We start from the raw sequence: 18,507 nt of genomic DNA, 5'->3' as shown, positions 1-18,507 counted from the left end.
CACATTTGACCAAAAATCACTCATAGGACAGCACCTGTCTGCAAGGAAAACTGAGTAGTTTAGTGCTTTTGAGATGGACATATATCCGGCTGAAATTCAGGCGTTCTGTTTTAGAGAAGGAAGAAAAATAGATAATGAAGGCAAATAGTAGTCCCTGTCACAGCACTGGTTTGATGTCAATTTATATCTTGGTTTCCACTGGGCCAGTTTTGTGAGGCTGGCTACAAGAAACAATCTGCTACAATTTAACAAAAACTTAGAGCTAAAAGAATGCTCAAAAGCCAGTTCTCTCCTTCCTTTGTCCCCATATGGCTTCTACCTAGCCCTCTGCGTTGGAGCCATTCATTCCAAACGGGGTTTGAATCCAGCTTCTGCTATTTACTACATATGTAAGTGTAGGAAAATTACTTAACCTCTCTGAAGCCTCAGTATATTCATCTAAAATGGAAATTACACCCAGCTCTGAGGATTGTAGTGATATAAGGGTTCAACAAGATAAAGTATATAAAGTCCCTAGTGAAATATGTGCCTGGCCCAAGACTTGTGCTCAATAAAAAGTAGATCAAGGTTATCATTATGGTTACATTTCTAATTTTTTTCCTGGAAAAACGTTTCCTAACTCATCAGTTCTAGTAGTAAGTGTCTGTCCCAACAAATTATTTTTTTATCAACTTTCAACTCTCCTATTCAATATTCAAAATTCCTCTCACTGATTGATTCTCTAATTTGGTAGAGTACTGGTTCTCCAAATTGGTCTATCAAGCCTGCAGACACGCTCATCAAGAGGATTTGGTGAGCAATGCCTCATCTTCACATATACAAACTAGACTTGTGCATCTCATGTAATACCATCCATCCAACAGCTTCCAGATTCACGAGATGAGTCCAAGGTAATGGTGATATGGACGGGCAGAGCAACTCAAGCCATGAGCTGCTTAAATGGCTCTCAGCCATTATACTTAACAACAGGAAAGTAAGAGTGTGCCAATTAGTTTTAGCTGCATAGCAAACTACCCCTAGTTGCTTAAAATAATAGCTACCTGCTTCGTTTACAATTTTCCAGGTTGACAGTGTGGGCTGAACTCAGCTGGGCAGTCATTTGAGCTCAACTAGTCCCACTGGCATATACTTGGGATTTGCTGGTCTGCCATAATCTCAACTAGGACAACTTGTTTCTGTTCCTTGTGGTCTCTCCTCCTCCAGCAGGGCAGCCCAGGGTTGTTCTCATGCTTGTGGCAATGGAGTACACAAGGTCTCTTGAGGTCTAGGTTCAGCAGAGGCACACTATTACTTCTGCCACATTCTGTGGGCCAAAGCAAGTCACCAGGCTAGCCCAGATTTGAGGAGTGGCAAAATAGACTATAGTAGAAGAAGGGGCTGCAAACTCTCACAGTAAGGAGGCATGGATAGAAGTGAGATAGAAAGTTTCTGGCTGTTTTTGCAATTGGCCACATTTTTTCCCAGTTCAGGGTTCCTGATTTCTAAGATTCCTTGCCAAGTCTCAAAGGAGGAATGCACAAGACACTGAATCTGACCAACATCAGCCAAGAGGCAACAGCTCAACAGTACTGGGGGCACTGAGGCCAACCCATTACACAAAAGTCCCCTTCATAACATCGGGGTTTTTTTCTGCAGCACAGGACTTTTCTAGGCTCTCCCTTGTCCCTCCTCCAAGGTGGGGTTAAGTGGACTCTAGCAGCTTTAGGCCTAATTAATATTTACTCCTGTGTGGTACACAGTTTTTCTCATCATAATTACATTATCATGGGGGCCTTTTGTCCGGAAACCCAAGAGTGCAATGGGTGCTGCCTCATCAGATTCTTCCTCGGTCAGTTGTTCCTCCTATTCTGTCACCTCGGGTACCCCGCTCACCCCTAGCTGGACTGACCTGTACAATTTCTCCTGAGTGTACTAATTGAACTCTCCCGGTTGCTACCAGTTTTTCCTTTCCTCCTGTGCCATAGATTCCTTCTGATCCATAATGATCACTCAATCACTACAGTCCTTCAAGCCCTGCAGAGTCCTTGGAATAAACCGGCAACTGGCCAGTTTTTTCTCCTGTGTGTGACAAGATGGACATTTTAAATAAGGAGATGGCAATCTGATATTATATAGCTACAAATGATTTGAGTCTTAGAAAACAAATTAGGACTTCATGACCTCATTTTTCTAGCCATATGGCAAGTATCTTCTCTTGTGAATATTTTCCTTGTATCTTACCTCCACAAGAATATAGATCTATCTATATGTAACACACACGTGTGTGTATACACACATATACATACACATATTTACATCCAGGCATGTGTTGTGGTGTTCAAACAGAAGTCACTCTTGGGCTACCCTGTTCCCTCAGCCTTAACTTCTAAATCTTGTATAGCTCATAATGAAAGAGAAGAGGAAGTCATGTCTGTCCTGCTTGCCTTTTCTCCATCTGGACATTACAGAAGTATCCGTGTTAGGGCTAGCATAATGAATCCAACATTCTCACCAACTCTAAGGGATGTGGAAGCCACAGAATGATTTCCCACATACTCTCTTGCCAGTGTTCTTTCATTGGGAGTTTTTCCTCCCCAATTCACTCAGAGTCCCTTGCTAAAGACACAACATGTATGTAAAAGTTCCTGTATGACTTTTCTCCTTCACCCTGGACACCATTCTATAGCACTTCTGGACAACTCACTCTACTCCTGAGAGAGAGATAATAGTAGAACTTACAAAGTATTATTCTCAAAACTATTATAGGTTAAATCTCCTAAACTATAAAATAAGTTAATATACTTCAGAGATTGAGACTATCTGATGACATCATCTTCAAATAACCTTATTTTCATTGACATGTGTATTCTAAAAACATTTATTGAGCATTTATTAGCTACCAGGAACTGTACACTGAAAGTAATCAATAAGACCCTCTGTTACGGAGAACTGAAATTCTGAGCACAAAGACAAATGAGAAAATTGAGCGTTACTATGAAGTAAAAGGTATTATAATGGCATGACACAAGGCATAGAGGAATACAAAAGAGCACAGGTAAGGACAGAGCCTGGGGAGGGTAGGCAGGGGGAGAAAACACTTTCAGGAAGAGATAATACTTGAAGTACATGTTTAGTAAGTAGTCATTAAATCACCCAAATTTCCTTCCTTTGGATGACTGTTCTAATGCTTTCCACTTTTCATTGGAGTTTTTCTTTCCAACATTTAACATACTGTTGCTTATCTTTTGTTTTCTAGAAATTCCTTTGGAAAGCCTTGGGAACCACCTTAGCATCCTGCCAAGATATAGACTTTGTAAGCTCACAGATTAAGGAATTTCTGATTGCTCCCCACCAACTGGGGGATCAGCGACAGGTGGGACCCCTTTCTCTCAATTTCCTCTTATGATGATGATAATTAATTCCATCTGGAAAGCCACTGACAGGTCTTATGACAATGTCTTACTTACCAAGAATCCATGGATACATTGATAATAATCCAACAGAATTTTTCAGAAAATGATGCTTCCTTATTTAAATATCAATGCTTTGTTTTTTTTATTTTAATTCCAGTATACTTGACATACAGTGTTATATTAGTTTCAAGTGTATAATGTAGTGCTCATCATGATGTGTACTCTTAAACCCCTTTACTTATGGAACCACAAAAGACCCCAAATAGCCAAAGCAATCTTGAAAAAGAAAAGCAAAGCTGGAGGCATCACAATTCCGGACTTCAAGTTATATTATAAAGCTGTAGTGATCAAGACAGTATGGTACTGGCACAAAAATAGACACATAGATCTAAGGAACAGAATAGAGAACCCAGAAATGAACCCACAATTATATGGTCTATTAATCTTCGACAAAGAAGAAAAAAAATATCAAATGGAAAAAAGACAGTTTCTTCAACAAATGGTGTTGGGAAAACTGGACAGAAACATGCAAAAGAATAAAACTGGACCACTTTCTTACACCATACACAAAATAAATTCAACATGGATTAAACACCTAAATATGAGACAGGAAACCATTAAAATCCTTGAAGAGAACACAGGCAGTAACCTCTTTGACATCAACCGTAGCAGCTTCTTACTAGATATGTCTCCTGAGGCAAGGGAAACAAATGTAAAAATAAACTATTGGGGCTTCATCAAAGTAAAAAGCTTCTGCACAGTGAAGGGAACAATCAACAAAACTAAAAGGCAACCTACAGAATGGGAGAAGATATTTGCAAATAACATATCTGATAAAGGCTTAGTATCCAAAATATATAAAGAACTTATAGAACTCAACACCCCAAAACACAAATAATCCAGTTACAAAATGGGCAGAAGACATGAATAGACATTTTTCCAAGGAAGACATATAGATGGCCAACCTCCCCTCTGGTAGCCTTTAGTTTATTCTCTATAGTTAAGAGTCTGTTTCTTGGTTTGTCTCTCTCTCTCCCTCTTTTTTTTTGTCCCTTGGTTAATTTGTTCATTTGTTTTGTTTCTTAAGTTCTACATATGAGTGAAGTGGTATGGTATTTATCTTTCTGTGACTGACTTATTTTACTTAGCATTGTATTTTCTAGCTCCATCCATGTTGTTGTAAATGGCAAGATTTCATTCTTTTTTATGGCTGAGTAATACTTCATTATATATATATATATATATATATATATATATGTATATGTGTATGTATGTATATATATATATATACCCCATCTTCTTTATCCATTCATCTACCAGTGGACACTTGGACTGCTTCCATAATTTGGCTATTGTAGATAATGCTGCTATAAACATAATGGTGCGTATATCCTTTCAAATTAGTGTTTTTGTATTCATTGGGTAAATTTCCAGTAGAACAATTACAGGATTGTAGGGTAGTTCTGTTTTCCTTTTTTTTAAAATTGATTTAGACATTTATTTATCACAACATTATTTATTATACTGGAAATGTTTGACAGTGGGGAAATGGTTATAATGAGTATGGTGTATCATCCATGAAATACTACACCATCATTAGAAGTCATGTTTTTGAAAACTATTTAGCAACATGGAAAAGTGTTTTTAATATTAAGTGAAAAACATGAAGATACAAAGCTGAATAAGGAGAGTGATCCTAATTTTTACAATTATAAAAACTAGAAGGAAATATACCAAATATTAAGTAGTCATTATGTTTGGGTGGAGGATTCTGGATGATTTTTGGTTTTTCATTAATGTTCTTTGGTTTATATTTCCCAAATTCTAGACCTGAATATACATGGGTGGGGGAGGAGTTGGGAAGAGTTGAAATGTTTTGACTTGCCAGACATTTTTTAGCAAGTCATGGGTTCTCTTTGATGTTAATGTGAATAGTTTCCAGGAACCAACTTCCATATCCAACTCTAATTGGATAATGATTCTTTACTAAAAGAGCAATGGAGTGTAGCTGCTTTGAAACTGTATTCAGAAAAGGACTGTTTGTTATCTTTGATATCATTGATAGATGGATTTTAGCAGAAGTTGACTTCTTACTTTTTACTTAGTATTAGTATATTATTTTTTCTTTCTTCCTTTTCAATTTTTTAAATTCTAGTTAGTTAATATATATGGTAAAATTGGTTTCAGGTATAGAATTTAGTGATTCATCACTTACATATAACACCCAATACTCATCACAAGTGCCCCCCTTAATACCCATCACCCATTTAGCCCATCCCCCACCCACCTCCCTCCATCAACCCTCAGTTTGTTCTCTATCATTAAGAGTCTCTTATGATTTGCTTCCCTCTCTTTTTTTTTTTTTCCTTCCCATATGTTCATCTGTTTTGTTTCTTAAGGTCCACATATGAGTGAAATCATAGGGTACTTGTCTTTCTCTGACTGACTTATTTCGCTTAGCGTAATACTCTCTAGTTCCATTCACGTCATTGCAAATGGCAAGATTTCATTCTTTCTGATGGTTGAGTAATATAATATGTATACCACGTCTTCTTTATCCATTCATCAGTCAATAGACATTTGGGCTCTTTCCATAATTTGGCTACTGTTGATAATGCTGCTATAAACATCAGAGTGCATGTGTCCCTTCAAATCTGTATTTTTGTATCCTTTGAGTAAATACCTAGTACTGAAATTGCTGGGTCATAGGGTAGTTCTATTTTTAACTTTTTGAGAAACCTCCATACTGTTTTCCAGAGTGCCTGCACCAGTTTGCATTCCCACCAACAGTGTAAGAGGGTTCCCCTTTCTCCACATCCTTGCCCACACTTGTTTCTTGTGGTTTTGATTTTAGCTATTTGACAGGTGTGAGGTAATATCTCGTTGTAGTTTTGATTTGCATTTCCCTGATGATTGATGAGTGATGTTGAGCATCTTTTGATGTGTCTGTTGGCCATCTGTATGTCTCCTTTGAAGAAATGTCTGTTCATGTCTTTTGCCCATTTTTAATTGGATATCTGTTTTTTGGGTGTTGAGTTCTGTAAGTTCCTTATATATTTTGGAAACTCACCCTTTATCAGATATGTCATTTGCTAATATCTTCTCCCATTCTGTAGGTTGTCTTTTAGTTTTGTTGATTGTTTCCTTTGCTGTGCAGAAGCTTTTTATTTTGATGTAGTCCTAATAGTTTATTTTTGCATTTGTTTCCCTTGCCTCAGGAGACATATGTAGAAAAAATGTTGCTATGGCCAATGTCCAAGAAATTACTGCCTTTGCTCTTTTCTACAATTTTTATAGTTTCAAGTCCCACATTTAAGTCCTTAATGCATTTTGGGTTATTTTTGTGTATGGTGTAAGAAAGTGGTCCAGTTTCATTCTTTTATATGTAGCTGTCTAGTTTTCCCAGCACCATTCTTTTTTTTAATTTAATTTAATTTTATTATGTTATGTTAGTCACCATACAAAGCAGTGATCACCAAGACAGCATGGTACTGGCACAAAAACAGACATATAGACCAATGGAACAGAACAGAGCCTAGATATGGACCCTCAACTCTATGGTCAAATAATCTTCAACCCAGCACCATTCTCGCCTCCTTTGTCAAAAGATTAATTGACCACATAATCATGGATTTATTTCTGGGCTCTCTATTCTGTTCTATTGATCTATTTGTCTTTGTTTGTGCCAACACCATACTTTTTGAATATTACAGCTTTGTAGTATATCTTGAAATCTGGGATTGTGATACCTCCAGTTTTATTCTTCTTTTTCAAGATTGCTTTTGCTACTGAGGGTATTTTGTGGTTCCATACAAATTTTAAGAGTATTGGTTCTAGTTCTGTGAAAAATGCTGTTGGTGTTTTGATAGGGGTTTCATTAAGTCTGTAGATTGCTTTGGGTAGTATGGACACTTTAACAATATTTGTTCTTCCAATCCATGAGCATGGAATAACTTCTCAGTTGTGTCATCTTCAATTTCTTTCATCAATGTTTTATAGTTTTCAGAGTACAGGTCTTTCACCTCCTTAGTTAAGTTTATTCCTAGGTATTTTATTATTTGGGTGCAATTATAAATGGGATTGTTTTCTTAATTTCTCTTTCTGCTATTTCATTATTAGTGTATGAAAATGCAACAGATTTCTGTATACCAATTTTGTGTCCTGTGACCTTACTGAATGCATTTATCAGTTCTACTAGTTTTTTGGTAATCTTTAGGATTTTCTAGGCATAGTACATCTGCAAATAGTGAAAGTTTCACTTCTTCCTTATCAATTTGTATGCATTTTATTTCTTTTTCTTGTCTGATTGTTGTGGCTAGGACTTCCAGTACTATGTTGAATAAAAGTGGTGAGAGTGGACATCCTTGTCTGGTTCCTGATCTAAGGGCAAAAGCTCTCAGTTTTTCACCATTGAGTATCATGTTAGCTGTGGGTTTTTCATATATGGTCTTACTATGTTGAGGTATATTCTTTCTAAATGTACTTTGTTGAGGGTTTTTATCATGAATGGATGTTGTACTTTGTCAAATGCTTTTTCTGCATCTATCGAAATGATTATGTGGTTTTTATCCTTTTGTTGATGTGGTGTATTATGTTAATTGATTTGTGAATATTGAACCAGCATCCCAGGATCAATGTTTTATTTATTTAACTGGGTTTGTAAAAATGTTGAAAAATGAATTTCAATTATCCTTAATAAAAGTATTTTTAGTATATTTTGACCTTGACTTTTTAACTTAAGGGTATGATCATAAACTTAAAAATCATTGAATTTACAAGCTGAAAGTAACCTTATATACCATTGATTTTCAACCTAGAGAAAACATAAGCATAACCTGGAGAGCTTTTTCAAAGCAATTTTGCCTATTCCTTACCCTAACTAAGCTGCAGAATGTATGTGAATGTGGATAGTGTGTGTGTATTTAAAAAAGAAAAAAGAAAAGAAAAACTCTCCGGGCTAATAAAGACCACTTAGTATAAAAAAAATTGTAGTGTATTTTGTTATACATTCTCCTCAGAAATTTTGAGATGTTTAGAGGATCCTTTCTTCCATGTTAAACGTTCAGAAACCACTAGACTTACAGAACTTTTGAAACCTTTTTTTTATTATGTTATTTATTTTCTCCTTGTCAGATGTTCTGTTATCTTATTGCTTTTGGCATTATTTCTAACACCATTTTCCCCATCCCGTTTGAAACTCTCCTTCCCACACAGTCCACTGACTTGCTCCCTCATTTATTTCAGAACACTGCTCAATGTCACCCTGTTTATAAAGCCTTCTCTAGCTGCCCTATGTAAATTGAGAACTCCCCCTAACCTGTAGCAGCTATTCTCTTTCCTTGTTTTCCTTATCTCCATAGCATGTGTCACCCTTGAAATACTATATATTTACATGTTTACTGAATTTATGTGTTTATTTAATGTCACTTCCCTGTCACTTCCCCTGATTGTGTGCACCACAAGGATGGGGAGTTTGGTGTGTTTTGTTCACTGTTGTGTCCCCAGCACCTAGAAGAGTGCCTGACACATAACAGGTGCTCCGTAAATATTTGTTGAATAAGTGAATGGTTAAACTCAAAACTCCTATCTTTTCTGACTTTAGGGAATAACATCTATTTTAGGATACTGTGCTGAGAGCCACTTGGATACTGTTTTAAAAGTTCTTAAAACATTCCAAGATCGGGAAAAGTTTTTCATGAATCGATGTAAGGTAAAAAGAATAACCTTCTCTCCCAAAGCTTTGGTCAGAGCGAGGGCAAACGACACTGATTCCTTCAGTAAACATCCTTTTCCATATCATACTTGTTCCTGTCCCCAGGTCTTTATTACAGGTGAGAACTGCCCAAGCCCAGACCCTGTAGAATGACCAGCTGTCTAATAGGTCTACTCCAGTTTCTGTCACTAATGCTGATCTGGAAGGTCCTAAGGAGTTCTCTGTGTGCCTAGTTTTGTCCCTCTACCAGCTGCTCAGGTCTCATGGCCAGTTTCCACCGTGTACACTCTGCTTCCCCTGAAGGAAAGGGATTTAATAAATAAAAATTAACCCAAGCTTTCTCACAGGGACCTCTTTTAAAGCCCAATAGATCCACAATACAGTCTCAGGTGTTTAAATTTGACCAAGCAAGAGTATCAGTTTTAGACTAATTTTCATCATCTCAGTCCCATTTCTTAATCCCTGTTGTGGTCTGTAGGACTAGGAAGCAACATGGAGGAAAGGAAACACCTTCAGTCATAGTTTTCATGTCTCTCTTTCAGGGTATTTTTTCTGGGAAAAAGAGCCTGACCAAGACTGATGTCATGGTAATCTATGGAGCCGTGGCCCTCCATGCTCCCAAGGGTCAACTCCTCACCAGGCTTGATCAAGACATTGTTTCCCAAGTCCTGTTTCTTTATGGCCAGTGCTCTCAGGTAACGGCCAGCACAGGGTGCCTCGATTTCCGGGCTGGGGTTCCTAAACCTTGGAGGGGCTCACCTCTTGGGAATATTCATGCTCAAAGGATACAGACAAAAGGCAAGATAACATCTGGTATGTTTGGAAGATGAGAACATAAAAGAACAGAAAAATGCATTATGAAACAGGGCCAGGCAATTTGTTTCTTGTCTAAGGCTTTGGGTAGTTCATGGCCTATGATACCTTCCTAGACCAAGTACCTATAGCAGTCTCCCCCAAGTTTGAACTTCAAATAATTACTCCAGTACTACTTTAGAGCAGCTGGTTCATTACTTCCCTGTTATAGTCTCTGAAGTGTTATTAATGGTAGTTTAACCTTTTACATGGTATAGATAAACCACCTAAAACAGTGCCTCATAAATAATAAGTGCAATACATGTATTTTTAAATGAATAAAAATACATTATTAATCAACCTACTCAATCTACCTCATGTTGTACCATTTCACACACTCCCCAACACACACATTCATACCAGTCACCCTTCCTGTCCTTGATGTTCCTCAAATATGCCAGGAATATTCCTGCCTCAGAACCCCACAACTGAGTTGGAATTCATCTGATCATTTCTGTCCCCTATAGTACTTTATATATCTTTAATAAAGTGCTTTAGATATATTGTCAATTTGGCCATTTTGCTGACAAGTACCAGGTTAACTACCTAAAAATCACCTTGGGATCAAGTTTGAAGTATAGCTTCCCAGAGCCATTTTTCAGGGAGATTGATTCAGTAGGTCTGGGTTGGAATCTGACATCTGTATTTTTAAGAGGTTTAGAAGTGATTCTTATCCATAGCCAGGTTTCAGAAGCTTTTACTGATTACGTGCACATCTGCTCCCACATTAGATTGTCAGCACCTTGATGTTAGGGCTTGTACCTTATGCTCCCTTATCTCCGCTTCTGTGTTCTCCACACACCACCTGTTTGGTAAATCTGTTCTTGAAATTTATTCATGGGTGTATGTGATAAGAATGGAATCATAGAGAACTCGTGATATCACAGATATAAGTGTATGTCGGTGGAAGGGAATAGGGCAGTGATCCTCACACTTCGGTTGCATGAGAACTACCTGGAGCCCTGTTAAAAATAGGGATCCTTAATGAATCACAGTCTTCAGGGATGGATCTCTGAATCTGTATTTTTAACATGCTCCTCAAAAGGTGATTCTGATGTACCCAAAATTTGATAAGCAATGATGAAAACCAAAAACATAATTGAGAAAAAGATGGTTCATGTTATATTAATTTTTAGTCAATCATTGAGGAAAATTATGATAAAAATACAAGAGGAAAGGAGATAAAGATGTCTTAGATAAGGATGACTGTACACTTTCAAGGTACAGTCAATTCTTCTGTAGCACAACATATGCACAAGATAGTACAAGAAAAAACACACAGATTACGGAGAAAATGGGGGACGGGCACAACGTTCAAAAACCCCATCAAGGACATATAAAAAATAGGAATCTAATTTTATTTTTTTAAGATTTTATTTATTTATTTGAGAGAGAGATAGCGAGAGAGAGCACAAGCAGGGGGGTGGGGGTGGACAGGGAGAAGCAGTCTCCCCGTGGAGCAGGGAGCCCATCGCAGGGCTTGATCCCAGGACCCTGGGATCATGACCTGAGCCACCCAGGTGCCCCTGGAATCTGATTTTAAAATCCATCTAAGAAGTACATAAATACTACAAAAAAATATGGCATTTTTTCTTGAAAAACACCTGAATTCACTTGGGAAAGTTACAAGTTGATTGTGAAATGGTGATAAGGAAGAAAGGTCACCTGAAATCAGACAGACAGCTAGAATGGCAGATTTGAATGGGAAACAGCTCATACCATGGTAAACTGAACCAGTTGGCATGTTTGAGGTGTTCGTGTGAGTATTCCTACATGGGTCAGTTCAGCTAGCTCACCTTTTGCTGTCATGGACAAGACTGTGCATAAGCAAACACAAAATTCAGAATGTACTAGAAGTATTTACTCACATATCAATTTCACTGAAACAAATTTGCATTTTTCAAGGCAAGCATCATAGCAGAACTGACTATATCTCAGTTCCAAAGTCAGCTGCCCCATTAACTTTCATTTTATAGCTTTTCACTGCTCTTTCTGCCAAGAGCCTCTATCCTTATTCTTATCAAAGTCTGGTAGAACCTCTTTAAATCATAAGGCTTGAAACCCAAAGGCTTGATTTCTTTATGCTGCTTTCTGTAGATTAGACTCACCTGGGGAAAAAGTCTGCCAACGTACAGGGTCTCATTTTGGAAATGGGGGAGGAAGTGAACAGCCCCCGCCCTTTAGCAAGACTCAGTGTCCTGCTTAGCTGTTGTTTTCAGGTTGGTGGGTGGGTCTTTTTGCTGGTGGAGGGAACTCTTAACTGCTGCTCTAGTATCTGCTTTTGCCTTTGGTTTTGCAGGTTCTGGGCATGTCTGTGATGAGCAAGGTATGCAATATATTTGATATATTTCAATACATACCATGCTCCCTGGAAATGCAGTAGGCATAGATGTCCTCTTGGTTTGATTCCAGAGGAAAAGATCCCAATATACAACTAATCAATCCAATCCTGAAGCCAGGATCCCTGAGACTAATCAGGACAGAACAGAGAGATATATTTGGTTCCAGGTGGCTTAGGAGTTATACTGTAACCTAGAGCAGTGTTCTTAGAACTACGCGCTGTGACCCACCAGAAGACCATGAAATCAGTCTAATAGATCTAATAAATCACAACCAGCAAATTTTTGTAATGAAATAAAAGAGAAATAGAAGGTACATTGCATTTGGCAATAAGAAGTATCATAAAACTTTCATTTCACTTATTATATATATATATAATGTTATATATATATATATAGTGCATGTAAACTGTTTCCTAAAATTTGTGTGGTTTATGGTCCAAAAAGTTTGAAAGCCACTGCTGTATAGAACCTCAGTCTATGGGGGACAGGGGTTGGGGGGGGAGTAGAATTTGACCTTGGTTTTTAACTTCCCTGCAACTTTGACCCCGGACTGAGGTAGAGATAGCAAAAGAAGCAGCGATTCTCATTTCTGTCTGGGCACATAGTTCAACCCTAAGTCAAGAACTGGGTTTATAGAACCAGGTATGGAACCCAAGACTTTGGATTGCACTGTGAATCATTTTGCTTTAGGACATGGATCTGCAAATGAGTTTCACGAGAAGTATCACTGAGATTGGTATTGCTGTCCACGATGCTGAGGATAAGGGATTCAAGTTCTCCTACAAGGAGGTGCTGCTGGGTTACATGCTGGTAAGTGTGCAGAGAGGACATGAGCAAGGTCTTGAAAAGTCTGTTACCGAAAGTCAGAGCTGTTTTTTTTTTTTAAATGGGTACAATGCGCTAGTCCCAGGTAACAGATCTCTGCCATTATATGGACAAAGGGCACCCAACAGTCCAATGGGGCTGCAGCTGCATCTGGAAACTCCCCCAAATCGTTTCTAGAATTTTTCCTCCTTTGTGTTGCAGAAATTCATCAGGGATGAGCCCCTGGACTCCCTAGCTAGCCCTGTTCGGTGGAAAGCCTTAATCGCCATCAGATACCTCAGGTAGAAAAGTTTTCTTGCTCTCATTTAAAAAAATATTTCCTCCCCAAGATCCTCCTTCTGATCAACTGACTTATCAATCAGTGGATACTCCAGTGTACCCTCCCCCAAATTGAGCACAGCTCATCAATGGGTTTTTTTTTTTCTTTCTCAAATAGGGGCTTTTCCCTCTTTTCAAACTTACAGAACTGACTGAGAGGCCGACCCTTCGATGACTGACAGGGATAAAGAGCTACTCAGAGGAGTCAGATTTATTGATACAGGAGGATTGAAGTTTCTGTGCAGAAGGAAATTTCTCTTCCTAGACCTTGGCAAATTTTAATATTCCCATTAAAAACGTATGAAAGCCCTAATCATATTTTAGTTGGTTAGTAGCAATAAACCTGCAGAAGGAAATGATTTTAACCAAATTTTTAAAATAATATTTTCCCCCTGCAATAAAAGAAATATAAATTCATAGTTAAAACTTGGAAACTATAAAAACTTTTTAAAAAATAATAAAAATCACCCCTTATTTTCAACATTTTGGTATACGTCCTTCAAGTTTTTATACCTAATTCTTCATGTTAAGTACAGAGCTGAGAACCTACTCTACGTATGGCTGTGCATCCTATTTTTTCCTTACATATTCCCCCATTATTACCAATTCTTCACCAACATTGTTCTTTCTTCATTGTTTTAAAAGAAATATTATCATTGTGGTAAAATACCCATAAAATGTATCATCTTAACCATTTTTAAGTGTATATTTCAGTAGTGTTAAGTACAATCGTATTGTTATGCTATCAACCTCAAGAATTCGTCCCATCTTGCAAAACTGAAGCTCTATACGCATTAAACAACAAACTCCCCATTCCCTCCCCCACCAGTGCTGGCAACCACCATTCTACCTTCTGTGTTTATGAATTACATACTTCAGTTACCTAATATAAATGGAATCATGCAGTATTTCTTTTTGTGCCTTGCTTATTTCACTAGAATGATGTCCATCCATGTGATAACATGTGTCAAAATTTCGTTTCTTTTTAAGGCTAAATAATATTCCATTTAGTGTATACACTATATTTTGTTAATCCATTCATCCAATGGATGCTTGGGTTGTGTTCATATTTTGACTGCTGTGAATAGTGCCGCTAATGAACACGGGTCCATGAATATCTCTTCTAGACCTTGCTTTCAATTCTTTTGAGTATATACCCAAAAGTAGGATTGCTGGATCATATGATAATTCTATTATTTTTAATTTTTTGAGGTATTACCGTACTTCTTTTTATAGCAGTGATACCATTTTACATTCCTATGATCACGGCATAAGCGTTCTAATTTTTCCATATTTTTGCCAACACTTGTTTTTTTCTGGTTTCTTTTTTAAGATTTATTTATTTATTTTAGAGAGAGAGAGTGCACGAGCAGGGGGAGGGGCAGAGGGAGAGAGAGAGAGAATCTCAAGCAGACTCCCTGCTGAGCTCGGAGCCCCACATGGGGCTGAATCCCAGGACCCTGAGATCATGACCTGAATGGAAACTAACCATGTCCTTTTTCAAGATGATTTTGGCTATTTGGGATCCCTTGAGATTTCATATGAATTTTAGGATGGATTTTTCTATTTCTACAAAAACTGCCATTGGGATTTTTTGGGGATTACGTTAAATCTATAAACTGCTTTGGGTAATATGGGTATCTAAACAATAGTAAATCCTCAAATCCATGAACGTGGGATGTTTTTCCATTTATTTGTATCTTCTTTAATTTCCTTTAACAATGTTTCATGATTTTCAGTGTACAAGTCTTTTGCTTCCTTGGTTAAATAAAGTATTTTATTCTTTTTGATGCTATTGTAAGTGGAATTGTTAATTTCCTTTTTGATTGTTCATTGTTAATGTATAGAAACAACTGATTTGTGTGTGCTCATTTTGTATTCTACAACATTGTTTAATTTGTTTATTCTAATAATTTTTTGTGTGAACTGTAGGGTTTTCTACGTATAAGATCATGTCATCTGCAAACGGAGATAGTTTACTTCTTCCTTTCCAATCTAGATGGCTTTTATTTCTTTTTCTTGCCTAATAGCTCTGACTAGGACTTACGGTATTATGTTGAATAAAAGTGGCAAAAGCAGGCATCCTTATCTTGCTCCTGATCTTAGATTTTCCTCTAAATCTTAGAGGAAAAATGTACAGTCTTTCACCATTGATATATTAGCTGTAGGCTTTTCATATATGGCCTTTATTATATTGAGGTAAGAAACAGCATTTTCAATAACTGCTTAATAACTTATTGTATAGATATGTCTCATATTACTTAACCAATCTCCTCTTGCTATATTTGTCAGTTTTTAAAACTAAAAATAATATTTTGGTGAACACCTTTGTGTGAAAAGTGCTCTCCGAACTTTAATTATTAAAGCTGACAATTTGGTTCAATAAATATTATTCAGTGTCATCCATGTATCAGGCATGGAGATAGATTTAAAAAGGATAATCATTAACAAAATATGGCCTTGCCCTGAGCAAAATATGGCCTTGCCTACTGGGTAAAATAGATGCAAAACATACCCACCTAATTTCTCCAAAATGTAGTAAGAACCAACATAAGGGAAGGCACAGGTTGCCATGTTTACAAAGATAAGTGAAGTTTGAAGAAAGCTCAAATAAATAAATCTTGAAGATGAGTTAAGAATTAACTAGGCTCTAAGACAGTGTGGTCAAGCAGAGCTAGAATGCAAGTCACATATGTAATTTAAAATTTTCTAGTAGTCACTTTTAAAAGAGCAAAAAAAGAAACAAAGTAATTTTAATAATTATTTTGCTTAATCCAGTATATTCAGTATATTATCATTTCAACATGTATTTGATATTTAAAAAGGTGATGAGATAATTTATGTGATTTTTCATACTAAATCTCCAAAATCCAGTGTATTTTATAATTACAGCCTGTCTTAATTCAGACTAGCCACACTCAGGTGCTGGATAGCTACATGTTGCTGGTGGCTACCCTCATTTGGACAGAACACGTATAGAACTTGCAAACTGATCTCTAACGACTGAAAACCAATTAGCGTTTGCCTGGGGCCAGTGTGAAGGAAGAGATGAGCCGCAAAGGGGCATAAGGAAAAATCTGGATGTTCTATATTGATTATAGTGGCGGTTTCATGGGTGTGAAACTCATTTAATTGCACAGTTTAAATGGATGCAGCTTGTTGTGCATAAATTATACCTCAATAAGTTGATTTTTTTTTTTAAATCAGCCAGATGAAACGACTGTTTGGTTTATATCAACATATTTAACACTTTCAATAGACCTGTCCCAGCTGGTACTGACTTCTACTCCCCTATGAGAGAACCAATTTCCCCCTGCCCTGACCATGTCATCATTTTTAATTTCTTTGCTAATATGATAGCTGACAAGCAGTAGTGTATTGTCTTGATTTACATTTATTAAATAATATTTATATTTATTAAATAATAAATGGGGATTTTCATGTTTATTGAACATTTTTCCAAGTTATGTCTAGGTTTGTTCATATCTTCATGATGCTTATAGTAAATGGCTGGAAGAAATAAGGGGAGAAAGGAAGGAAGGAAGGAAGGAAGGAAGAAAGGAAAGAAGGAAGGAAGAGAGGGAGGGAAAGAAGGAAGGAGGGAGGGGGGAAGGAAGGAAGATTCCAGCCGCTTTACTATAAGTACATTCAGTATGTGTAACACTACTTAATAGCATGAGAAGACATATGAAATTGATAAAACAGCTCCAAACTTAGAATCTTCCCCCCACACCCCCTCCCCACAAAACCCATGAGCACTAGAAAAAACAAGTAGGTTAATGTTATCACAGAACCTATAATAAAGGGCTAAGTAACACAAAGCTAGTGATGATTTGTTTATCACTCTAATAAATTAGAAATGAGACATGTTGACTGTGCGCACCAGTACCGTCTGATTCTATGTCCCCAACCTCTCCCTACTTCTGTCACCATCTCCCTCAACATTCCAACATGTCAGCAAGCATTTCTGACCCCCTCAGATGTGGTTGGCAGTTCTTGGGAACTCTTCTGAGCTATGTTTTACTTGTCCTCATAATACCCATCCCTCCACATGGTTCTCATTTCAGTAAACTGAAACCTCAGCTCTCACTAAATGACCACCTAAATATTCTTGAAGAGAATATTCGCAGGCTGCTTCCCCTGCCACCTCTGGAAAAACTCAAAGATGGAGGCGAGACAGACAAGGACAAGGAGCACATTAATGTATGTGGGGGTGAGGCCTGAGTAGAATCAAGAGCTACAGTGGGACTCTACCCTCCAGCCTCAGCCTGACGCTCATGCTCACATTGGATTTCAGTTTCTCTATGAACGATCCATGGATGCTCTAGGAAGGCTGCTGAAGACCATGCTGTGGGATAATGTGAAAGCAGAGGACTGCCAAGAAATGTTCAATGTGAGTCGGGCCACTGCTCAAACTGATTCGCACATTCCCTCATTTGTGCTGCAGGGCAATACTCCAGACTCTACCTCATACTCTTCACAGGGAGACATGCAGCCTGACCCATTTAACCCGTCACATAGGGCCAGTCCACTTAAGAATTATTTGTGGGAGGTGAGCACCCTGTTATAAGAGACAGAGAAAGAGCAAGAGCCAGAGAATGGAAATGAGTGAATATGAGGAGTACTAAGGAAAGAACATTTATTCTTTGACCAACAGCTTCTCCGAATGTGGCTTGTTTCACAAAAAGATTGGGAAAGAGAAAGAGCCTTCCAGATCACTGCAAAAGTGCTGACAAATGATATTGAGGTAAGTAATCCCCTGGAATGAATAGATTTCACTGCTTGCTAACAAAAGGGATCTTGGAGGCCTCTGGAATCCACAGCCCCTGCATGATGGAGCTCCAGTCCCAGAATGGAGTGCTTCCCAGAAAACCACCTGAGAGGTATCTCAGAACCCCAGGGTGTGGCAAGCACACTAGGATTAAACTATTTGGTTGCCTTTGCATGCTCCCTAGCTCACTTTTCCACTGCCCTTAAAGGGAAGGTTCAAGATTCAATTTCATTCTAAGGACCTTTAGGGGGAAAACAAGGGACTTCACATCCAGTGTTGTTGGGACTATCCTGG

The 18,507-nt window shown here is 37.8% G+C and overlaps 1 protein-coding gene across 1 annotated transcript in view; it reads left to right on the top strand.

Moving 5' to 3' along the window:
- The window catches only part of MROH2B (maestro heat like repeat family member 2B), a 63,505-nt gene that overhangs the window by 23,336 nt on the left and 21,662 nt on the right, over nt 1-18,507 (top strand). The window contains exons 19-27 of the mRNA XM_078066506.1: nt 3,236-3,352; nt 8,995-9,102; nt 9,648-9,800; nt 12,257-12,283; nt 12,990-13,109; nt 13,326-13,405; nt 17,510-17,645; nt 17,740-17,835; nt 18,100-18,189. Of these exons, the coding sequence (XP_077922632.1) occupies nt 3,236-3,352; nt 8,995-9,102; nt 9,648-9,800; nt 12,257-12,283; nt 12,990-13,109; nt 13,326-13,405; nt 17,510-17,645; nt 17,740-17,835; nt 18,100-18,189 (927 nt within the window). The remainder of the gene's footprint in view (nt 1-3,235; nt 3,353-8,994; nt 9,103-9,647; nt 9,801-12,256; nt 12,284-12,989; nt 13,110-13,325; nt 13,406-17,509; nt 17,646-17,739; nt 17,836-18,099; nt 18,190-18,507) is intronic.

The sequence above is a fragment of the Halichoerus grypus genome, chromosome 2 (genome assembly GCF_964656455.1).
Source record: "Halichoerus grypus chromosome 2, mHalGry1.hap1.1, whole genome shotgun sequence".
In the NCBI taxonomy this organism is placed as follows: Eukaryota; Metazoa; Chordata; class Mammalia; order Carnivora; family Phocidae; genus Halichoerus; species Halichoerus grypus.
The sequence above is the reverse complement of the archived record's forward strand: the minus strand, read 5'-3'. Positions and strand labels throughout refer to the sequence as shown.